This window comes from Rhinatrema bivittatum, chromosome 5, assembly GCF_901001135.1.
Source record: "Rhinatrema bivittatum chromosome 5, aRhiBiv1.1, whole genome shotgun sequence".
In the NCBI taxonomy this organism is placed as follows: domain Eukaryota; kingdom Metazoa; phylum Chordata; class Amphibia; order Gymnophiona; family Rhinatrematidae; genus Rhinatrema; species Rhinatrema bivittatum.
Window position 1 is genome coordinate 89,134,470 of NC_042619.1, and position 25,346 is coordinate 89,159,815.

Consider the following 25,346-nt stretch of genomic DNA (forward strand, 5'->3'; position numbering starts at 1 on the left):
TGTCTTATGTACAATAGAATTAGAGGAAAGGAACTAAAAAACCTCTTGTTGTTATTAATATATGGACTGAGACAAATAAAGATAACCATTCTAGAACATCTTGCCAAGGATTCCCAAAAATCTTTGTTACAAGGATTACTTTATTACAATTGAAAACCTAACCCAGAAGTGAGAATATGTAAGGAACCTGGAACACACACCAAAATTTCCAAACATATCACACTTTCACAAACCAGTGTCACATATTCTCAAATATCTGCATTGCCATAGATCGAAGCTACTAAACAATTCACACCAGTTCTTTTCTTTCTAGTTTATTATTTGGTTTAACTGAACGTTTGTTTTTCTCTGACGTGGTTTCTGAAGCGGGTTTAAGCTTTGCATATACACACTGACGAAATGACTATTTGACTGTTACTATGCAGAAAGTACACGTGTGGGCTGAACCCAGAGACCGCTTCCCTCCCCCTCGCAAAAGCTCGCGCTGGACAGGGCTCGGGCATTCCCCAGGAGGGCAGCAGGAGCCGCTTCTCACTGTTCTGCAGGGCCGGCGACAGTGCGCAGGCGCGCACCGGGCGCCTATAATAATAGAGCGCAAGCGGAAGGGAATCAGTGCCTCGTGCAGCTCACTCCGAGCCAGAGCAGAGGGGGCCAGCGGCGGCCAAACTTTTCCTCCATCCTGCCACTCGCTGCCGCACTTAAATTTCCGGCTGCTGGCACGCTCTCCTCGGGATGTTTTTACCTTCACATTCTTGGCCCAAATTTCCTTCCCTCGTTTTTTTTCCCTCTCTGGATTTTCAGTGGTCCGAAGGAATGTGAACGAGGATGTTTGCTTCACCACGACTGAGGAATACAGTCTCGCTTTTCTTAAGTATCTAAAAGAGCAAATGTAGACGATCCGTATTTCTTGCCGAGGATGTACTGCACGGACTTTTTCGACCTGTGGAGTTATTAATAGTAACCGAGAAAACTGATTGCCTTTCAAGATCAACATATACATTCGCAAAAAAAAGATTAAAAAGTTGTAAGGGATGTAGATTTTAAGACATGGTTAAAACCAAAGTGTTGGAATGTGAACAGTATAAAACTTGTACGGCTCTTTGTATTTTGTTGCACTTTTTCTAGCTGGACAAATACGATTTCTATCCCCCTCCCTTTTTCATAGGGAACATGGTTTTGGAAATTGAGTGGAGTACTGTGGGAGAAAAGGGCACGGAGCCGCGGTGATGCTGCCAGAGGAGTCCCTGCTTGATTTTTGAGTCCGGTGCCTTTCTCCCTGCCACCACCCTCCCGCCGCTGTTTTATTTCCAGTTGAGTTGTTGGAGTCGGATTTCCAAGGAGCCCTGAAGCAGATCGGAAAAGATCTAGACGGGTCAAAAAAAAAAAAAGCCAACAGGGAGCTCTGCGCGTCAATGCAACTCTGGCAGAAGAGAGCAGTAAAGGCTCATCCAGCGCACTTCCTTCCCCACTTCGCATCGCTGCAGAAAGAAAAGGACAGATGGCCCCGCGCGGCTCGAGGGGCGCGCTCCCGGCCGGGGTCTGACAGCTCGAGCCGCCCGACGTGAAGCGCCGCGAGTGCGTTCGCCCGCGGATTGCGGTCCCCTCTGCAGCGCTGGGCTCGGCCGGCGCCGTCATGCGCTGCGGGCCGGCGCTGGCGCTGCTGCTGCTGGCGCTGCTGCCGACCGCGGCACGGGGCAGCGGCGAGTACTGCCACGGCTGGCTGGACGCGCAGGGCGCCTGGCGCGACGGCTTCCAGTGCCCCGAGCGCTTCGACGGCGACGACGCCACCATCTGCTGCGGCAGCTGCGCCCTGCGCTACTGCTGCGCCAGCGCCGAGGCGCGGCTCGACCAAGGCGGCTGCGACAACGACCGCCAGCAGGGGGCCGGCGAAGCCGGCCGGCTCGACAAGGACAGCCAGGACAGCGCGGCAGGTGAGTGCCCCATGGCCAGGAAATCTTTCGGGGAGACAAATAAAGAAAGAGGGGGGATGTACAAAAAACAGTCATTAAAATCCATGGGGTGGGCGTGACCTCACTTGTGCCCCCACTGCCATGGGCACTGGGGGCAATACCATAGTGGGAGCTCAACCTGAATCCTGACCCCCCTTCCTGTGACCAGTGCAGGGGAGCAGGGATCCGTAGATTTTTTGTTTTGAAGGTGGGGGTGGTCGGAATGAGGTTAATAGTTTGAAAAGTGGATTTGACCTCTGGAATGGGACTAGAGAGACCCTTTTTGAAATTACAAATGAAGTTCTGTTAGGGTTAGGGATAAAAAAAGAAGTGGTGTCCAGTATCACCATATTTCCGCCACTGGCTCCAGGTCTCTCCTGAAGTGCATTTCAGGGGAATCAGCAGAAGGAGCTGTTCGGCATTTCTTCTGTGACCTGGGGTGCTTGGAGTATTGTATCTTCTCTAGGCTTGGTGTCTCCTCCACTTTTAATATCACGCACAAACCGAAGTCGGAAAAGGCTCAGTCTTCAGGAGCAAAAATACACTGTAAGAAAAGAAGAGTTTGGACTCTCTTGTTTTGCAAAGACTTTTTCCCATACCGTACTTAGGAGTAATATTTATAAAATAGTCCTATAAAGAGATGTTGAGGGCACAGGAAAGTTCTCCACTGAATGGAAGATTTTGCAGCTCTGACAGTACATATCTCTGGCTGCCCTCATCAGGACTAACCCCTAGTGTGTACAGAAACCACCCTCCTCCCCCCAACCATAAAAAGTTTTTTTGGGTGGCTTGGTGACGCGAGCTCAGGATCGGGATGAGTGCAATAGTCTTCATTTGCCAGACTTTTAGAGAAAAGTATTAGTGGTCCTGAAATATTGTTTGTGTCCTGGACAACTGCCTGGAAAGCTCAGGATTCTAATAATTTAAGAAAGCATTGGATTTCAAATTCTACCTATTAAAAAAAAAATAATAATAATAATTCATCTTTCCAAGCTGTGCTGTGGCAGGTCGAGCTCCAAACATTCAAATGTGAATATTGTGTGTGACTGATAACCAGATAATTGCTCACTAACATCGTTAAGGCTCCTGAGCCTCAGGCTACAGCTCTCACATTATATAGTCTAGGGAAATTATCAGAGGTATAGTAACAACCAGCAAGCCTGCCTCATCTGAGAGAAAGTTAAAATGCAAACATCATTAGAACATCTGCGTGAAATTTTTCATAGAAGGCTACAGCATGGAATGCCCCAGTGGATTTCCACAATCAGAACAGTGGAAACTCACAAATGTATTAATTGGCCAGGTTTTTTGGGCTTTTTTTGTAACTATAATTATCTTTCCTAACATGTCCTGTGAATTTCTTATCTCTTCTTTTGTGGCCTCCAGCGTGTCTGAGTTAGCACTATGCTGACAGTTCCTTTGCAAATAGATTTCTGTTTACTCCTTCAAGGGATAATGTCAGTATATCCTATTCCAATTCTTATGCCGTTCTTGCCAGAGCCCGCCCTTGAGTTTGATCTCTTGTCGAGGATACTTATCTGCAGAACTGTTTAAAAATAACTCAGTTGACAGATAAACAAAATCATCATTAAGATCACCCACTTTTGTTTTGAATGTGCTTTTTATTCTCATTTAAAAGTTTTTTTCAAACTTTTAGTCTCTTTCAGGATGTGAAATGATTCTTTAGTTATGTACTGCATCTTCTGGGTATAGAAGAGCGTGGAAGTGGTCTGATCTGGTGGTAGCATGGTGTGGGCTCTGTTCTTGCTTCGGGCATGAGAATATTGATCTGACGGAGGCCTGGAAGTGTTGGAGTGGGGGGGGGGGGGGGGCGGGGAGGGTGCAGCCCCTGTGCCCCGGCGCCTGGGAGGAAAACCAAGTTCTACTTTTTAAATGATGCATTCTGGGCAGGCTCAGGAGCTGAAGTAAGTTGAGCAACAAAGGTAAAAAAAAATAAATTAGATTTAGGTGTTGGGGAGGAGAGGGGAGGGGGAAGGGAGGTTAGGGTAGGGGATAGGGAACTGGGGAAGGCCAAAATGCGTCGCCGCACGAAGTTTGCAAAAATCCTCCCCCCCCCCCTTGCACGGCCCATTGATTATATAACATGCGCGCGCCGGCACGCACATGGATGCACGCACGGAGCTATTAAAATTTACCCCTTAATGCACACCCCTGCAATGTGCCTCTCCAAACAGAATACTTTTTGTTTGTTTGTTTTTAAATCTGGATGCATTTGCGCACATTCTGAAAGTCCATGAATAGTTTCAGGCAGCTGAAAATTCATTGATCCACCTATGACTGACTTAGGCAGGTTAGCTATTGTTACCTGCCTAACATGGCTCGGGGCCTGAGTCACTTATGTTATTTTCTTCCCCCTGGACACAGAATGGGAGAAAAGTCTGGGTCAAGCAAGCTCTGTTCCTTGGAATATTTTTCCCTTTCAGTCTAAGTAAATTGGGGTGTTGCTGTGCTGATCCTCTTGCTGGCACTTGTAAAACACGAATATGGCACGCACAGCTCAAAAGTGGACTCTGGCTCTGTGTCCGCAGCATTTTTGTACCAACAGTTTTTTTTTTTTTTAATTTTTGAAATATGGTGCAGGTGAAATGTAATATAAATAAGTCCCACGATATCTGCCAAGACAAACTAAGCCTTTCATCTGGAATTAATTCTCTTTCCCAGAGTTGCTTTTGATCTACTGTGTGAGGACAACTGCAGTATAGGAGAGGAGGAGCTCCCTTCGTTTGACTGACGCCAGTTCCCCAAGCTTGCATTCAGGCTCACATGGAGCCCATGCTGTCTCTGCTGCAGCTTAAAAAAAAAGGCTTTAGCCTATGCTGGGCCTGAGAGAAGGAATTACAAAGCCTGCTTCAGCCTCTCTCATTACTGTACAGGATCCGGAGACATCTCCTGTGCTGTTCTCAAGAGGGCATTCTCTCATTCTGTGCCTCTAAGCGGGCCTGTACCGTTCATAATTTCTTCCTACAAAGAAAGAGGAAACCTGCCCCCCCCTCGAAAATTAGATTTACATGAAAAGAAAAACGTTTGTGCCTCTAAATCAACACACTGATCCCTGGAGTGATGGAGACCTGCTGTCGGTACTGCAGCAACTCCTGCTGGCCATAGAGCAGTGGGGAGGGTAAGGCTCCTCGGAGGGCGCACACGCGGTTTAAGCATGTCACCTAGAGAGACGCAGGGGAAAAAAACGATGACAGAAACACCCGCGGCCCAATGGTAACCAGGGAAAAAGAGTTTAAATGCCGGGTGGGTGGGGATTTTCTTTCCTAGGTTAGTCTGGAAAATGAATATCACAGCAGCTGGCTTGTCACTGTTTAAAATGTTCCCTGTGACAAGTTTCCTGAAAAAGCTCTGAAGTTCAGTAAGAAGTAAAAAAAAAAAAAAAGATTTGGTTTAAGTTAGCATTTATTATCCATAACCATTATATGTTGCATCTTGTATAGGAGAAAGAAAAGAGGAAACTGGATAAAATATTTATGTAAAATAATATGCCAGCCATGAATTGAAGATGAAACTTTCAGAGTTACTATTGGCACGGTAACAAACCTTTCCTCAGTTGCACACCAGATTAGAAAGAATTTCTGGTGAGAACATAATTCATAATTTCCTATAGGCTTTGCTGCTAATATTTGTTTTTGACCCAGCTCATTGTATTAACTTGTTCTACATATCACCAGTTCACTTTGATTGTAAGCTTAAAAAACAGCCAGCAGCTGTGAATGCTTTGAATGGGCTTTGCTCTTGCAGTTTCCTCTCTTGTAGCTGGGTACTCTAGTAACTTCACTTATGTTTTTTGTTTCCATTTAAGACTCTTCTCAGCAATGAGAAGAGTTATACCTGGAAAACCTAAACAGGTTCCAGCAGGATGGATAAGCAAATCCCTTCCCTAGGACAGAAAAACACAGCTATGGTTTCGGAGAGGGACCTTTACATCTTGCTGACCTGCTGGTATATTCTAGAAAGGAAGGATCACGCAAACCTACCAGGAATAAACTTAGTTTAAAAAAAAACAAACCTCAAAAAAGTGATGGCGCAGTTCTTAACAAATCTGTGTGGCCTAATAAAAGGATTCATCTCTATTCAACTACATGATGCTTTTCTTTTAACTGAATACAATAAATAGAAGACCTGTTATATATAAGATGTGGATTGAGAGTGCCTTCATACGATGCGAACGGGGTTCAGCTATCGTGTATATGAGCCATGTTCTGGCTTCTAAATCATTAGGCACCTCAATTAGGTATTAGATTTTATGTTTGTGTCCACGGGTTTGCGTACTCTTCAAATTATTTTCTTGACTGTAAATGTATTATAGCCACCACTTATCAATTACTTGCGTATATGTAGTCAATCTTGTGCTGCCGACACCAGGGAGTTTCGGAGCGGGGCTCCTTCTTCACGGGCTATGCTTTGACAAGAGAGACCGCGGAAACGCTGTGGGAAATTGTTCTGGTGGCTGTATAGACTTCTGTGGACTTCGGCGTTAGAAGTGCAGATTGTTGAGCTCCGTGTGTATCCGACGGCTGCCACGACCTGCTCCTTTTACTAGCGCGCGTTAGAAGTGCAGATTGTTGAGCTCTGTGTGTATCCGACGGCTGCCACAACCTGCTCCTTTTACTAGCGCCGAAGTCCACAGAAGTCTATACAGCCACCAGAACAATTTCCCACAGCGTTTCCGCGGTCTCTCTTGTCAAAGCATAGCCCGTGAAGAAGGAGCCCCGCTCCTAAACACCCTGGTGTCGGCAGCACAAGATTGACTACATATACGCAAGTACATGATAAGAGGTGGCTATAATACATTTACAGTCAAGAAAATAATTTGAAGAGTACGCAAACCCGTGGACACAAACATAAAATCTAATACCTAAATGAGGTGCCTAATGATTTAGAAGCCAGAACATGGCTCATATACACGATAGCTGAACCCCGTTCGCATCGTATGAAGGCACTCTCAATCCATATCTTATATATAACAGGTCTTCTATTTATTGTATTTAGTTTCATGTTATACAAGTTTGGGTATATTATTTCAGTATTGTTTCTTTTAACTGAAGCATTTGCAGATAATGGGACAGGTTTCTTGTGGAAGTATGGGGCACTACTCTCCAAAGTTTGTTTTTTTTCCAACACAGAATGGGTGAGCACCGTGTGAGAAGACATGTGCTAAACATCAGAGTCTATGGAGTGGCCTAACCCAACAATGAATTGCATTTAAATACAAATTTTTCTCAAAATATATGTTCTGTAGGGCTCAAAAGGTGGAATAGAAGGAGATATTTTGCCTGCACTGTCTTTCTCGAGGTGTACAAAACAGAGCCAGTCTGGGGGGGACTCTCTGCTCCATCCCATTGGGGATAAAATTTCATTGGGGATGGGGATTACCATCCATTTAGCTAGAATGAACAAGCAGACAATGAAATGGTAACAGAAATTAGGGAAGCTAACAAAATTAGCAACACAGCGATAATGAGTGATTTCAATCAACCCAGAATTGACTGGGTACATTTCACATCAGGACATGCTAAGCAGGTGAAGTTCCTAACTGAAATAAATGACTGCTTCATAGATCAGCTGGTACAAGAACCAACAAGGGGGAGAGCTATTTTAGACATAGTCCTTAATAGAACACAGGATTTGATGTGAGAAGTAACGGTTTTGGGGCCACTTGGCAATGGTCATCATCATAACATGATCAAATTCGACTGAATAATTGGAGGGAGAACACTTAAAGAAATCTACTGCAATAGCATTTAACTTTCAAATGGCAGAATGTGATAAAATGAAAAAAATGGTTAGGAAAAAACTGAAAGGAGTAGCAGCCAAGGTTAAGAGTTTACAGCAGGTGTGGACTTTTTAAAAAGAACAAACCATCATGAAAGCCCAGACCACAAGTAATCCACATATTACAAAAGGTGGAAAGGCTAAATGACCACCGACTATGGTTAAAAGGTGAAGCGAGAGAGGCTATTATAGCTAAAAGAACATCTTTCAAAAAATGGGATCCAGATGAAACAGCATAAGCACTAGCATGTTAGACACAAAGCATTGATAAGAAAGCAGAGAGAGAATTTGAAAAGAAGCTTGCCATGGAAGCAAAAATTCATAATAAAACCTTTTTCAACTATTTTCAAAGCAGAACGCCTGTGAAGGACTCAGTTGGATCACTAGATGATCAAGGGGTAAAGGGTGTACTTAGGGAAGACAAGGCCTTAGAGTAGAGACTAAATGAATTAATTTCTTCAGGCTGTAGTAAGGAAAATGTAAGGGATATACCCATGCCAGAAATGATATTTAAAGCTGCCGATTCAGAGGAACTGAAACAAATCTCAGTTAACTTGGCAGATATAACAAGACAAAATTAATAAGCTAAAGAGTAGCAAATCACCTGGACCAGACGGTATACATCCCAGAGTGTTTGTTATTATTTGTGGTAGTTGTGGGTGGATCCTTGGGCCGGTGGCAGATGACCACGCCCCCGGGGAAAGATCCCGAGAGGGACCACCAGTCAGGCTCAGAGGTTGGAGACAGATACACACTAGTTCTTTTATTAAACAGTATATTGAACCACCAGAGGTGGCAGTAGTGAGCTGGAAGCGCCCGGCTGGGCTGTAGTCCCTTAGATACTGGAACAGCAATCCCAGGATGGCTGGGCTGTAGAGAAACTAAATATAGTGAGTAGGCAGGGTGTGCAGAGTTCCGGTACCGAACCTTGATAGTAACACTCACACAATAGTCTCATAGAAGTAGTCCAGGTGTTGGAATGAGTTAGGCCCTTGAGAAGCGAGTACCTGGTTCCAGGGAAAGCTCTGAGAGAGAGATGGTAACTCACTGGTGTAGTAGACAGCGATGACTTCCAGGCAGAAGAGGTATTCAGCAACCAGTCCGAGAAAATGGGCCCTCGAGGAGCGAGTACCGGTTCCAGACTGTGACCTGAAAAACAAAGAGAGAGCGAGACCCCCGAGGAGCGGGTACCCTTGGTAAGCCTGAGGAGGCAGAGCAGCTTAGGTAGAACAACCCAAGAATATCTGGAATGGATGACGTCATCTCAGGGGGACGCCCCTGAGGTTTGCGCCACTGCTGGTATATCAGTCGGGGCCGCACCGTGCGTGCGCCCTTAGAGGTAGATTTTAAAAGGGTTACGCACATAAGTTATGCGCCTAACCCTTTCAAAATTCCCCTGCGTGCGCCAAGCCTATTTTGCATAGGCTCGGCAGCGCGCGCAAGCTCCAGGACGCATGTAAGTCCCGGGGCTTTGCTAGGAGGGCGTGTCGGGCGGCGTGACGTTCGGGGCGTTCCGGGGGGCGTGATGCCAGCCTGGGGGCATTTTGGGGGCGTGGCCGAGGCCTCCGAGATCACTCCCAGGCCGGGGAATTGCGCAGCGGCGGCCGATCGGTGCAGGAGTAACTTTCACGATAAAGGTAGGGGGGGTGTAGATAGGGCTGGGGGGTGGGTTAGGTAGGGGAAGGGAGGGGAAGGTGGGGGGAGGCCGAAGGAAAGTTCCCTCCGAGGCCGCTCCGATTTCAGAGTGGCCTCGGAGGGAACGGGCAGCGCGCGCAGGGCTCGGCGTGCGCAAGGTGCACAAATGTGCACCCCCTTGTGCGCGCCGACCCCAGATTTTATAAGATATGCGCGGCTACGCGCGTATCTTATAAAATCCGGCGTGCTTTTGTTTGCGCCTGGTGCGCGAACAAAAGTATGCGTGGGCGTACATTTATAAAATCTACCCCTTAGGCTCTTGTGAATCATGGCGGATTGCAGCGTCGAGCCGCTCCGGGGACGCCGGAGGGAGTTGGCAGAAAGACACTGCGGCAGCCAACCTGCCACTTGAGCAAGAGGGAGTCGCCGAGAAGGTAAGGAGTGGAGACGTCGGGCAGCGACGGTCGCAACAGTGTTGAAAGAACTGAAAAATAAAATTGCAGATATAATAGCAATTTGTAAACTATCTTTAGAATCATCTATGGTACCTGAAGATTGGAGGGTTGCCAACAAAACACAAATTTTTAAAGGGGCTCCAGAGTTGATCCAGGAAACTACAGACTAGTAAGTCTGACATTGGTGCCAGTAGAATGGTAGAAACTATCATAAAGAACAAAATTACTGAAATATAGAAAGTCATAGTTTAATGGGACAAAGCCAGCATGGATTTAGCCAAGGGAAGACTTGCTTTATCAATCTGCTACATTTTTTTGAAGGTGTAAATAAACATGTGGATAAAGGTGACCAGTTGTTATAGTGTATATGGATTTTCAGAAAGCTTTTGACAGAGGCCCTCATGAGAGACCTCTGAGGAAGTTAAAAAGTCATGGGATAGGAGACAATGTCCTATTGTGGATTGGGAACTGGTTAAAAGATAGGGCTAAATGGTCAGTTTTCTTAATGGAGAAAGGTGAATAGTGGAATACCTCAGGGATCTGTTCTGGGACCACTGCTTTTTAACATATTTATAAATGACCTGGAAATGGCAACAAAGAGTGAGGTGATCAAATTTGCAGATGACATAAAATTATTCAAAGTTAAGAAGATTGTATGAAATTGGAAGAGGACTTTGCAAGATTGGAAGACTGGGCACAGAAATGACAGATGATATTTAATGTGGACAAGGGCAAAGTGATGCACATAGGGAAGAGTAATCTGAAATATAGCTACAGAATGCAAGGTTCTACATTAGGTTAAAAGAATCTAGGCATCATTTGGATAATATGTTGAAAGCTTCTGCACAGTGTGCTGCGGCAGTCAAGAAAGCAAATAGAATAATATAAATTATTGGGAAAGGAGTGGAGAATGAAACAGAGAATATCATAATGCCTCTGCATCGCTTCATGGTGTGACTACATCTTAAGTATTATGTGCAGTTTTGGTCATTGTATCTCAAAAAAGATGTAGCAGAATTAGAAAAGGTACAGAGAAGGGTGACCAAAATGATAAAAGGGATGGAATGATTCCTCTATGAAAAAAAGCTAAAGAGGTTATGGCTTTTCAGCTTGGAAAAGAGACCGCCGAGGGAAGATATGCTAGAGGTCTATTAGATAATCAGCAGAATGGAGTGGGTGTACAAAAATTGGTTGTTTACTCTTTCAAAAAGCACAAAGACTAGGAAACATGGAATGAAGTTACTAAGTTACCATTATAAACCGGTGTGATCTATTTTCTTTATAGGAATATCGGTATATAAAAATTCAAAACAAACAAATAAATAAATAAATAAGTAGTATATTTAAAACAAATAGGGGCGGATTTTAAGAGCCCTGCTCGCCTAAATCCGCCCAAATCCGGGCGGATTTAGGCGAGCAGGGCCCTGCGCGCCGGTGAGTCTATTTTACATAGGCCTACCGGCGCGCGCAGAGCCCCGGGACTCGCGTAAGTCCCAGGGTTTTCTGAGGGGGGCATGTCGGGGGCGTGTCGGGGGGTGGGCCCGAACCGCGCGGCGTTTTCGGGGCATGTCGGGAGCGTTCCGGGGGCGGGCCCGGGGGCGTGGCCGCGCCCTCCGGACCCGCCCCCAGGTCGCGTCCCGGCGCGCTAGCGGCCCGCTGGCGCGCGGGGATTTACGCCTCCCTCCGGGAGGCGTAAATCCCCTGACAAAGGTAAGGATGGGGTTTAGACAGGGCCGGGCGGGTGGGTTAGGTAGGGGAAGGGAGGGGAAGGTGAGGGGAGGGCAAAAGAAAGTTCCCTCCGAGGCCGCTCCGATTTCGGAGCGGCCTCGGAGGGAACGGAGGTAGGCTGCGCGGCTCGGCGCGCGCCGGCTATACAGAATCCATAGCCTTGCGCGCGCCGATCCCGGATTTTAGCGGCTCCGCGCGTATCTACTAAAATCCCGCGTACTTTTGCTTGCGCCTGATGCGCCAGCCTATTCGCGCCTATTCGCGCGATCTGAAAATCTACCCCATAATGTTTTACTCAATGCATATTTAAGCTCTGGAATTGTTGCCAGAGGACGTGATAAAAACCGTTAATGTAGCTGTGTTTAAAAAATGGACATATTCCTGGAGGAAAAGTCCATAAACTTTTATTAAGGTAGACATGGGGAAATCCACTGCTTATCCCAGGGATAGGCAGCATGGAATCTCTTATTCAATTGGGATCCTACCAGATATCTGTGACCTGGTTTGGCCACTATCAGAAACAGATACTGGGCTTTATGGACCTTTGTTCTGACCCAGTATGGCAAATCTTATGTTCTGATGAGTTTTTACTCCTGCGCTTTGCTCTTGCACAGCTCCCATTATCATAGTAAAGGACAGCAGATAATCTAGTTTGCCCATCAGGTTTTTATAAGGTAATAACTACCTCTCCCTGCAGGTTACCCTCAAGCCTTCTGTTAAGGGTAGTAACTGCTGCTCAGTGCAGTTTACCCCCAAGCAGAAATGTAAACTTTAGGTGCAACAGAAGTTGCCCATTTCTTAATTTCTGTTTGCAAGTCATTAGGGATCCACTGTATTTGTCCCACACCCTTTTGAATTCCATTACCTTTCTTGTCTTCACCACCTCTTTTGGAAAGGCATTCCACGTGTCCACCATCTTTCCTGTGAAGAAATATTTTCTGACATTGCTCCTGAGTCTTCCCCCTTGGAGTTTCATGCAAATAGGATCCGGAGAAGTGTCACAAAGACCCGAGTTTTGAACTTCGAAAAAACAGACTTTGCAGACATGGGGAAATATCTGGAGGCAGAACTTGAAGACTGGGAGAAAATGGGAGAGGTCGAACAACAGTGGGCCAAACTAAAAGGAGCAATTACAAAAGCAATAAATCTGTATGTTAGAAAAGTAAACAAAAGTAAAAGAAATAAGAATCCAATCTGGTTCACAAAGGAGGTGGCAGATGTAATAAAAGCAAAAAAAGCAGCTTTTAAGAAATATAAAGAATCCCAAAAAGTGGAACACAGAGAGGATTATCTGGCAAAACTGAGGGAGGTGAAAAACGTAATCAAGAAAGCAAAAAGTCAGGCAGAGGAAAAGGAGAAAGGTTCATAGTGCTTTATAGTGAAACTGAAAGGGGATAAGGATCAATGGGTGGAGAGAGATGATGAATTAGCAGAAATATTAAACAAATACTTCAGTTCAATGTTCACTAAAGAAGACCCTGGAGAAGGACCGTTACTTGTTATCAAGACTATAGAAGGGGGTGGAGTAGAAGAAACTCCATTTACAGAAAATAATATATGGGAAGAGCTAAGAAAACTGAAAGTGGACAAAGCCATGGGGCCTGATGAGGTTCACCCCAGAATACTGAGGGAACTCAGAGATGTACTGGCGGGTCCACTGTATGACCTGTTCAATAGATCTTTGGAAAAGGGTGTAGTGCCTAGTGACTGGAGAAGAACAGTGGTGGTCCCGCTTCACAAGAGTGGGAGCAGAGAAGAGGCTGGAAACTACAGGCCAGTTAGCATCACCTCGGTGGTAGGAAAATTAATGGAGACTCTGCTGAAGGAAAGGATAGTGAACTATCTACAATCCAGTGGGTTGCTAGATCAGAAGCAGCATGGATTCACCAGGGGAAGGTCCTGTCAGACGAATCTAATTGATTTCTTTGATTGGGTGACTAGAGAACTGGATCAGGGAAGAGCGCTCAATGTAATTTACTTGGATTTTAGTAAAGCTTTTGATACGGTCCCACATAGAAGACTCATCAACAAAATGAGAAGCTTGGGAGTCAGCTCCAAGGTGTTGACGTGGATTACAAACTCATTGATGGATAGAAGACAACAGGTGATGGTAAATGGAACCTGCTCTGAAGAGAGAATGGTGTTAAGAGGAGTGCCACAGGGATTGATGTTGGGACCGGTTCTGTTCAACATCTATTTGCAGATGATACTAAGATCTGCAACAGAGTGGACACGCTGGAAGTTGTACAGAGAATGAGACAGGATATAAGGTAGCTGGGAGAGTGGTCGAAGTTATGGAAGCTGGGATTCAATGCCAAGAAATGCAAAGTAATGCATCTAGGGTGTGGTAATCTAAAAGAACTATATGCGTTGGGAGGTGAAGGGCTGATGTGCATGGAGCAGGAGAGAGACCTTGGGGTGATAGTGTCTAACGACCTGAAGTCGACAAAGCAGTGTGACACCGCAATAGCCAAAGCCAGAAGAATGCTGGGCTGCATAGAGAGAGGAATATCTAGTAAGAAAAGGGAAGTGATAATCCCCTTGTACAGGTCCTTGGTGAGGCCTCACCTGGAGTACTGTGTTCAGTTCTGGAGATGGTATCTCAAAGGAAACAGAGACAGGATGGAGGCGATCCAGAGAAGGGCGACAAAAATGGTGGGTGGTCTTCATAAAATGACTTATGAGGAGAGATTGAAGAACCTGAATATGTATACCCTGGAGGAGAGGAGGAGCAGGGGTGATATGATACAGACCTTCAGATACTTGAAAGGTTTTAATGATCCATTGTCGCCAACAAAGCTTTTCCATTGGAAACAATTTAGTAGAACTAGGGGTTATGATTTGAAACTCCAGGGAGGAAGACTTAGAACCAATATCAGAAAATATTTCTTCACTAAGAGGGTGGTGGATGCCTGGAAAGCCCTTCCGGAGGAAGTGGTGAAGACTAAAACCGTGAAGGATTTCAAAGGGGCATGGGTTAAACACTGTGGATCCCTAAAAGGCTAGAGGATGGGAATAATTGAAAAAGCTTAACCGGCACGAAGCGGCAGTTACTATCCTTAAGAGAAACATGGGGGTAACCTGCACAGAGCGGCAGTTACTACCCTTAAGAGAAACGTGGGGGTAACCTGCCCGGAGCAGCAGTGACTGCCTTGGGAAGCTTGCTGGGCAGACTCGATGGACCATTTTGGTCTTTTTCTGCCGTCATTACTATGTTACTATATCATGACCTCTAGTTTTATAGCAGAAGCCTTGCATGTGACAGTGTGATTGAGTACTAGTGCCTGGCAGTTGACAACATATACATTATTTTTCTGAAATATATGTTACTCATATGATTTTTAGGGTTAACTCTAAATGACTCCCTGAAGGAACTTTATGCAATTTAGAATTAAAACCCGTTAACATCCAAACACTAATCTGTTGAGACAAATTAAATGGTAAGATAGATATTAAAGAGAGATCTGTTTTACGCAATCTATCTCATGCGAGATGCACTGCACGTGATTGATTGTATAACGGTTTTTGTTTTTGGTAGATTTTGCTTGATCCGTTTTTTCCCCTTCCTTCTTCTTCCACAAATTTTCTCGCAATCTAATTTCACCTGCAATTTTTTAAAATCTGAATTTGGGGAGGAATACAATCTGAGAGTATGGTAGTCTGCTTCTAAATATGCAAAAGAAACAATGGGGCTTGGCTTGCTGGGTTAATCTCCAGGGCTGTTTAGCTCACGCGCTGTGACCTGAGAGCTCCAGCACTGGGGCATGGGTTTGCTAATCTTAGGAAGGGCGCAATCTTGTTCTCTTGAGTGCTGAGAGCGTAGTGCTCTTAGACAGTACTGAACTCCTCCTTCAGATACAGGATGCAGAGATGCTTCAGCTGAAAATGATAAGGGCTTGGCAATCCCGCCGTGCTCACTTTTATAAATTCAAAATCAGTAGCATCTCTTGCTTGCTTTGCTGTGGGGAGATAAGTGTTACTTTTTAATCATTTCAGTCTTCTGTTAATGGGCCGTTGTCCGATAGCAAACGGCTCTTTTACAGAAAGATTTCTGCTGCCCTGCAGCACTTAAGGGTGTTTGTTGAAAATGGGACCTTAAGTGGAGTGACAGGAGTTTGAATATTCCACAGCTAGGCCTGCCTCATTCCAAAGTGGCAGGGTCAGTGTGACCCGGCCTTTGGAGATAGCATGTTGTGTGTGGCTCAGGGTTTACAGCCGGTGCTGTAAATGGAGAAACGTTGTCATGGAAAGCGTGTCCTCGGAGTCAGTACAGACCTTTGCCAAGCCCAGTGTCACTGGATAGGCGTGCTCTGACAGGCAGGTGTGCAGCTGAGTCCTGCCTTCTTGGACACTTTGCCCTGGAGATCTTTGGAACAGCAGGGAGAGTTAAAAATGGGCTTTTTATGGTAATCCTATGGCACGTAATCAAAATTTCTTTCTGCATGCAAACGGGATCAAGCCCTGGACTAGCTTCCCCAGGGAGGTGGTGGAATCTCCATCACTTGAGGTTTTCAAGAGCAGGTTAGACAAACACCTGTCCAGGATGGAAAAGAAATAGGAGATCCTGCCTGAAGGCAGGTCAGGAGAGGCATTTCTTCTGGTGCTGCATGGCCACAAAGACATCTTGTTTCCAAGCTAATCAAAGTAAGCAAATGAACTAGTTCTTTGATCAGATATATGAATATTGACTTATGGCTGTCTTGATTTGTGTATCTTTTTTTAAAACCAGATTGTTGGCTATTGACATTTTTTAAATTGCATGGCTCTTACGACTTGGTATGTAGATATAACAGGCACTTTTAATGTCTTGCCTGAAAGACATTCTTTAATCCTAAATGGACTGATCTGATAGCCAGTGGTTCTGTTCTTGGCATGAACATTGAGCTGTCAGAGGCATGGGTGCTATTTTGATGACACTTTGCAATGGGGGATAGTAATTCTTTTTATTAAATAGTCCAGCAGTTTCGTTCTGCTTCACTGAGCTTCCAGCTCAATCAGAACCAGCCTTTACTGGGCTATGGTGGCTATGGTGGCTATGGTGGCAAGCAAATCTGATTGACTTTTTTGACTGGGTAACCAAGGAATTGGACCAAGGAAGAGCGCTCGATGTCATATACTTGGATTTCAGCAAAGCTTTTGATACGGTTCCGCACAGGAGACTGGTGAATAAAACGAGAAGCTTGGGAGTGAGTGACAAGGTGGTGACCTGGATTGCAAATTGGTTGACGGACAGAAGACAATGTGTGACGGTAAACGGAACCTTCTCTGAAGAGAGAGCGGTTTTAAGTGGTGTACCGCAAGGATCGGTGTTGGGACCGGTCCTGTTCAATATCTTTGTGAGCGACATTGCGGACGGGATAGAAGGTAAGGTTTGTCTTTTTGCGGATGACACTAAGATCTGCAACAGAGTGGACACGCCGGAAGGAGTGGAGAGAATGAGACGGGATCTAAGGAAACTGGAAGAGTGGTCGAAGATATGGCAGCTGAGATTCAATGCCAAGAAGTGCAAAGTCATGCATATGGGGAGCGGAAATCCGAATGAACTGTATTCGATGGGGGGGGAAAGGCTGACGTGCACGGAGCAGGAGAGGGACCTTGGGGTGATAGTGTCTAATGATATGAAGTCTGCGAAACAATGCGACAAGGCGATAGCAAAAGCCAGAAGAATGCTGGGCTGCATAGAGAGAGGAATATCGAGTAAGAAAAGGGAAGTGATTATTCCCTTGTACAGGTCCTTGGTGAGGCCTCACCTGGAGTACTGTGTTCAGTTCTGGAGACCGTATCTACAAAAAGACAAAGACAAGATGGAAGCGGTACAGAGAAGGGCGACCAGGAAGGTGGAGGATCTTCATCGCATGACGTACGAGGAGAGATTGAAGAATCTAAATATGTACACCCTGGAGGAAAGGAGGAGCAGAGGTGATATGATACAGACTTTCAGATACTTGAAAGGTTTTAATGATCCAAAGGCAACGACAAACCTTTACCATAAGAAAAAAATCAGCAGAACCAGGGGTCACGATTTGAAGCTCCAGGGAGGAAGATTCAGAACCAATGTCAGGAAGTATTTCTTCACGGAGAGGGTGGTGGATGCCTGGAATGCCCTTCCGGAGGAAGTGGTGAAGACCAGAACTGTGAAGGACTTCAAAGGGGCGTGGGATAAACACTGTGGATCCATAAAGTCAAGAGGCCGCCAATGAAGAGTGGGTGACTCGCCAGAATGATGGCTACTGCCTGGAGACAATACCCTTATTCAATAAACATACACATGGTTACTGTGACTCCAACATCACTCTAAGCTTCAACAGCAAGAGGAAATGTGGAAAAAAGGATTTGCACTCACAAAGACGGGAGTAGCTGGCTTGTTACGGCGGTTACTACCCCAAACCAAATATCCAAATTACTACCTCCACCTTCCTCTATTCCTGATGCCTTTCAACTAGCTTGATCACTCCATTCTTATACTTCACTTCAATGCATATCCAGCATAGTTCTCTGCTTCAACAGCAGGGGAAAAGAAAAACTGTTACTTCACACATCCAGCAGAGCTCTCTGCTTAAACGGCAGGGGAGAAGAAAAAAGGATTCACACTCACAAAGCGGGGAGTAGCTGGCTTGTTACGGCGGTTACTACCCCAAACCAAATGTGCCTGATACTTCACTTTCGATGCATATCCAGCATAGCTCTCTGCTTCAACGGCAGGGGAGAAGAAAAAAACTGATACCTCACGCATATCCAGCATAGCTCCCTGCTTCAACGGCAGGGGAGAAGATAAACAACCAATAAGGGCTGTATAACATAATCTGGGTAAAAACAAATAAGCATGGGTGTAGCTTGTTTATTGCGGCGGTTACTACCCCTACTACCTCTAACTACTCAAGCTAGATATTTCACTTGGATGCAGCTCCATCACCGCTCTCTACATTAATGGTGGGGGTGGAAGGGAATTAGAACCAAGAGCTAAGAGAAACAGATAAGTATGAGAGAAGAAATGAGGGAAGCTTGCTGGGCAGACTGGATGGGCCATTTGGTCTTCTTCTGCCGTCATTTCTATGTTTCTATGTTTCTATGTTTCTATAAACAAAAGGGGCAGTTGCCCCGGACCCTGCATAGCAGGGTGCCCATTGCATAAGCATACAGAGCTCTGCCCCATGATACTATTGGCTAGTGCCTTGAATCCCAGACTTCCTGCTCCAACCCCTCTCCTCCCAGGTAGCATGCAGGGAACAGGATGGGAGGGGGTAAACTGGGAGCAGACAGAGCACAAAGCACAGCAAAGAAAGCCATTCTGTTCCTTAATCCACCCTCTTCCCTCCTGTCAACCAGGCACAAGAGGTGAAGGGATGAGCCTGGAGCACACACTGCAGAGCAAAGAATAGCTACTTTGCTTCCTAATCCAGCCCCTCCTCTCCTGTCTACAGGGAGCAGGAGCGGAGGGGTTGAAGTTGAAGTGAACGCAGTTAAATATTTAAAAGTATGATCTCTAATTTTGTGTTTTTGCAGGATTGTTCTTTGTGGGTATGATGGGGATCATAATGATAGTTGAGTTAAATTATCAAAATCTTTGTGGGGGTAGCGGGTCATGTGGGTCAAAGCTTTTTTTTGGTGGGGCAGGGAGGGATGTGTAAGGCTGTCTGTTCATCTGGATTGGTGATTCTCAAACATGTCCTGGGAGACCCCCAGTCATTTGGGTTTTCAGGATATGCACAATAAATGTGCATGAACTAGCTTTGCCTCCATTGCATGCATATCTTTATCTCATGTGCATTTATTGTGTATATCCTGAAAACCCGACTGGCTGGGGCTCTCCCAGGATAGGTTTGAAAACTACTGACCTAGGGTGCCTAATGATCTTGCTCTGACCCTGCCCATAGTGCAAAGCTCTTAACACTTTGCTCACACCAGTCCGCACACACTGGGAGGAGGAAGATGCCTGCATGAGCCCACATGGGCTGGAAGAAGGTAGAGGCAAGCTTGCATAGGCTCAGAGAATTAGAGGTGTGCACAAACCAGAAGGAGGAGGTGGCATGCAGCTGCCCTTCCATTATCTGGCACAGTGGATTAATGGGAGGGAGGGGGAGAAGGAGAAGAGTTCTAGGGTCAGGGAGGTGAGGGAGGTGCTGGTCATTATGGAAAAAATACAGGTTTGTCCAAAGCCCCTTAAATGGTTAAAATATCTATAGGTGGCAGGAGCTTTCATTCACATCTAAGGGAAGGGTTTTCTCCTATTTTATATCTTCCTCTCAACTTTGCCCTGCCATCCCATTAACAAGCTTTGAGCAGGGCCCACAAACCACAGCTCACTCCAGAACCTGGTTAATGTCAACATGGATCTTAAGGCAGGCCTACTAGGTATTTCCATTCAGCAGTGGCTAAGCTTCCCTCCCCGATAGGGGCTGTAAAAGCAACCAGTGCAACATCCCCAGCCAGCTTAGGGAGTAGAGGCCAGGGCTGGGAATCAAACCCTGCTCCTCCGCCTGACCAGTTAGGTCACTGGAGCCAGCCAGTGAAATCAGCAGGGCTAGAGATAGGACCTTGCAGTGGAGGATAAGTAGTGGAGAACGTTCATGAGACACTTAAGTGCTGTTGGGAGAAGGAATCAAATCAATAAAATCACCGGCATTGTTTTTCACCAATTTGAAATCCAGGAAACGGGAAGACTCCATAAACAGCATTTTGGATCAGTTACTTAAACCATCAAGCTGAGCAACCAAATTAAAAGATTCATAGGCTGAAGCCTTATGTTTTTCGGGAGACATAACAGTATGTTTTCCCCTTATCTGGCATAGAAAGGTTCATCTTTTGGACTCCTGAAATTTGAGTGTGATAATATGGTCGTTGTGTTATGCAGCAGTATAAAGTTACGCAGATAGGTTACAGGTAATACCTTTTCTCTCGCACCAGCAATTCTGATCATTCTTGGTGATGGTCCACATAGAACATGAATGTGACCGTGAGGGGGTGATTCATGCTATTTGCCCAGCCACGAGAGTCCTATGAACCCCCGGAGATAGCTCTGCATTGCTCACATCTTGGCTACGGTCTGGGGCTGGGCTGAGCTGGAAGGCTTCTGTCTGGAGCAGGAGGTGCACAGACCTGGACTGTCTTCATGAGGAAATCCCAAAGGCAAAATAGATTTTCAAAAACATCAGCACAAAACTGCAAAGATTAAGTTGTTTTTGGTATGATTCTGTTATTAATCTTACATAACTTTTTTTTTTCCCTTTTGTAACAGTTCGCGTATAACAAATGCATTTATTCACTGATTACAAGGCTAGCAAGGAGCCTTTTGCTTTACAGATGTGGTTTCCTAGGTTTGGATCATGAATTGCTTCTGGGGATTTATCACATTTAGTTCTAACAAATTGCACACATATTTCCAACAATAGGCATGAATAATGCATTCGCTAGTATCCAGTCAATTATGAACAAAGTGGAAATTTGCAGTAAAATAAACAACGTGTGTTTTGCAGATCCACAAACATATGCCAGACATTTCCTGTGGACTGCTAAAACCTGTACTCGAGTACTTCTGAGGTGGAAAACATTTAACGCACAATACCAGGGGTGTGCATTTGTCTTATTTTCTTACCTTTATGTGCATATATTTTTAATGCACATAAAATCTTATTCACATAATATGTGGATGCATGCATGCATAGAAATGCATTTTACCTGCGTGACAAAATTAAAATTTAAATATGCATGAAAGAACCCCCATGAAAAACAAAAAGAATATAAGTTTTTCTCATGTATAGCCCTACAAAATATGTGCCCTAAAGCAGACTGAGACTTGCTACTTTTTGGAACGGCCCTGTACAGTATTATCATTGGTTTTAGTTTTGTCTTCAGTAGCTAGAAATTCTCGGTGATGCCAATAGTCTTTGGAGCTCTCTGTATGGTGCAGTGTCTTGTTAGCTCCTCAAGATCTCCTAAATACATCCCCATAGAAAAGATCTCAGCTCCAGCAGGTGAAAGGATCTGTATGTAGATTGAACTGCAATGTAAATTATACCATATTTATTAACTTGCCTGGATGCTGAAAAAAAATTGCCCCAAATGAAATGTAGCATTTTACCATCCTTCACACACTTCTTTGCTGTACTTTGTAATGTGTGTTTATTTTCCCCGCCTTGTGTAATGGTTCTCTTCCTCCTTCCTGCAGTGCCTATCTATGTGCCATTCCTGATTGTTGGCTCTGTGTTCATTGCCTTTATCATCTTGGGATCGCTGGTGGCCGCCTGCTGCTGTAGATGTCTGCGACCCAAACAGGAGCCCCAGCAGAGCCGAGCCCCGGGTGGCAACCGCCTGATGGAGACCATTCCCATGATTCCAAGTGTCAGCACCTCCCGGGGATCCTCCTCTCGCCAGTCCAGCACCGCTGCCAGCTCCAGCTCCAGTGCCAATTCAGGCGCCCGGCCCCCGCCCACCAGATCTCAGACCAACTGCTGTTTACCTGAGGGCACCATGAATAACGTATATGTCAACATGCCCACCAATTTCTCGGTGCTAAACTGTCAGCAGGCTACCCAGCTTGTACCCCACCAAGGACAGTACCTGCACCCGCAGTACATAGGCTATGCTGTGCCACATGACTCTATGCAAATGACTCCAGTGCCACCTTTCATAGATGGACTGCAAAGTGGATATAGACCAATTCAATCCCCCTACCCCCACAACAATCCAGAACAGAAGCTGTACCCGGCTGTGACTGTATAAAAGCACAAACTATAACACAGGTATTACCCCAAATGAGCAGAGGAGAAATACTGTGGGAGTGGAGCTGTAGAAAGGGATTTTCATGCATGCCCGTGTTTGTGAAGCGTTTTTCTTTTTAGCGTAGATGGTCAGCAGAAACAGTCTGCTGGTATTTGTGAATGAACGTTCCCGGGCTTGCTTTCATTCCAGTTCCCGCTTGGCAGTGGCAAAGGATCACACGGAGCATGCATATGCCTTTTGGATGACTGCAACTTAATAAGAATATCCCAAGCCCTTAAGTGCCCTTTAGGTACAACAAAAGCTTTCTTTTGAGTCACTGCAAGAGGCTTACTATCAGATACTGGCTCCATAATATTCAGGGAAAAGGAGCCTTAAATGTTTCTTATCCATCCTTCGACAATCATGGCAGAATAAATAATGCAATTGTAAGTTTTAAAAGAAATATGTTAGTTTTGTCATTTTGTACACTTCTTAGGTTGCAGTAAAATAAGTACAATTTAAGGCTTGAATTATTAAATGCTTTCTCATTCTGTATTCAAGGGGGAATAAACATTCATGAATCAGGCCTGAAATGTTCTGACCTCACATCTTCTTTTTAAAAAGAGAAAACAAAAAGTTTGCTTTGTGTTTTCGTTTATTGAGAAACTCCTTCTAAGAAATATTGTTCTTATTGAAAAAAGTCAGCCGAGGTCTGTATCCTGAAGGTTTCACGTATTGCTCCTAGGGTGGCTTGCCTGCTGTGTTTCTGTCTTTCTCCTCTTCCCCATTTATTCCATGATTAATACATTTATAGTCCTCCATATTTGTGGGATTATATAACTTTGATAGGAGACTTGAGCAACTTAGAATCAAAACTGTAAAAAGAAGTTACTCTCAAGATGTTGCAGTGTTCATCTTGTTGGATTTTAATTGGTTCTGTGATGGCGATTCTGATGACAAAATGTCGAATACCAGAAAAAAGTCAATTATGCATTCTAGCTGACCTTTCTCTGCACAGCTGAGAAAAGCATTTTCCATGCCAGCTCTGGAGCAATTAAGTAAATTCAAAACAAAATATAGATCATTACAAATATGTTTATGATTGCACTCCGCTTACAGCATTTTTTTTTTTTTTTTTGGGAAAGACAGATAACTTGCATCAATAAAATAATCAACATCAATGTTGTGTAAAACTCCTGAGCAGCGTCAGTGTCTCCGGCTGCACAAAAGAGGTTTGGGCTGAGCGGGGATCTCATTCCGCCTTGCCCCGTAGGGATACACTGCTGTGTATAATCTTTTGCACACCTCACAGAACAGAGACTGTAGACCCTGCTGAAATGGCTCACTTCAACTTGGAAGCAGGACGCACACATTCACGTACATCAGGAAAAAAAATGATCCACCGCACGCAGATTATTTCCTGCTGGTGCTTTTACAGTGCAGCACCTGCCACCTGTTATTGGTTTATACTGTAGTCCGAAGACCGATACAGCATGCACAGCTTTAGCAGGACCTGGGCGGAGCTGCTTGTAGTTCTTACTTCTGCTCTGGAGGAAAAACCTTAGACCGTGAGAGTGGAAGGCTGGCTCCCTCTCCCCCCCAGATAGCTCTGCAGTCAGTGCACTGGTGATGACACCTGTTCTGCTTTAGCTAATTCATAGGAATCATTTTGTAAATTTGTTTATTTGTAAAAGGAGAAAAAAGTAACTTAAATTTAAATAGGCTAGAGATTATTTTGCAGCCATTTAAAAAAAAAAAAAAATTGGGGTTTGAGTTGTTTTAAAGAAAAAAAAATGAGGAAGTTTTGGAGACCTGTGGTGTTTTACACATTTTATATATGTAATGTATAATACTGTAAAACAAATGTTAACATTTGGTATAAGTTTTAATTTTCCTGAAGGGTACTTAAGTAAAAGTGTTTCTTATAACTGAAGAGAAAAACAAATCTCCCTTCTTAATAAATATTTTATGGTGTGGTAACCTTTTTGTTGCCTGATGTTTTTCAAAATTGTCCATTCTTTAGACAACTGATCCACTTACAGGAAGGGTCATTTTATAGCTCCCATACAGATGTAAAGTCTGCCTGTGCATTTACTGGGGATTTTCAAAGTGAACCTACGCGCATAAGTTTGCGTTGAAAATGTTATGTGTGAGTTTGCCAGGTAGAACTCACATAAAAGTTACACCTGCTCTTCAGAGGCTCTCTGTCCCGTGCTGCTCATCGACGAGGGGTAGGTGAAGGCACAGAGACGGGTTTAGGAGTTTGCCGCCTTGAGGCACTGTCGCTGCCGTTATGCCCCCTGCTCCCCTCCCCCCAGTAAGGTCAGACAGCTGTGAGCAGGAGGTGGAAGACAGAGTCCCCCAGTTTGCTGCAGCAGTTCAGGCATAGATTCTGTGGCAAAAACTGGAAAAATCTGAAGCACATTGGCAAACCTTGCCACCTTTCATATTCTAAAAATTTAAGTCATTTTGCAACCTTGTTTGCCTGTTATCATTTATTTATTTTATTGGGTGAGGAAAAGGGATCTTAAGTATTAGTACAGGAAGGAGATCTCAGGGATGGGCAGAAGAGGAGGGTAGGGTGAGAGGACAAGGGATGGGGAGAGGAAAGGAGGAGGAGTAGGAATGGGGTAAGGAGGAGAAGGTGAAAGGATTGGAGATAGGAGGGAAAAGCATGAGAAAGAAAGAAGTCGAGAATGGGGAGGCGTATGAGAAGGTGAGAGGACTAGGTTTAGGAGGGAGGAGTATGAGAAGGAAGAAGATGGGATGGGGGAGGAGCAATAGACAGGACCGAGGATGAGAGATGGGGAAGATTGAGGAAGGGAGGAATCTGGGATGGGAGAAGAGGAGGAGGGAGGTTCTGGGATTGAGAAAGGGGGAAAAGGAGTAGGAAATGTTGGGGAGAAGGGAGAGGAAAGAAGGGAGGTTCCAGGATCTGGGGAGAGAGAACCTGAATTGCAATGGGTGAGGGAGGGGGAAGGTATCCCTACTGTGATCTGGTCCTGTTCCCCCTTACAACTAACTCCTCTCAATCTGCACACACACACAGCATCATCAATCTCCTCTCTCTCTTTCTCTCTCA

The 25,346-nt window shown here is 45.0% G+C and overlaps 1 protein-coding gene across 1 annotated transcript; it reads left to right on the forward strand.

The window, feature by feature from the left end:
- Nucleotides 1–588: 588 nt before the first annotated feature.
- Nucleotides 589–24,244, forward strand: SHISA2 (shisa family member 2). The gene is made up of 2 exons (XM_029602568.1): nt 589–1,931; nt 21,732–24,244. The coding sequence occupies exons 1-2, from the start codon at nt 1,634–1,636 to the stop codon at nt 22,283–22,285; spliced, it is 852 nt and encodes a 283-aa protein (XP_029458428.1). The 5' UTR covers nt 589–1,633; the 3' UTR covers nt 22,286–24,244.
- Nucleotides 24,245–25,346: the final 1,102 nt, after the last annotated feature.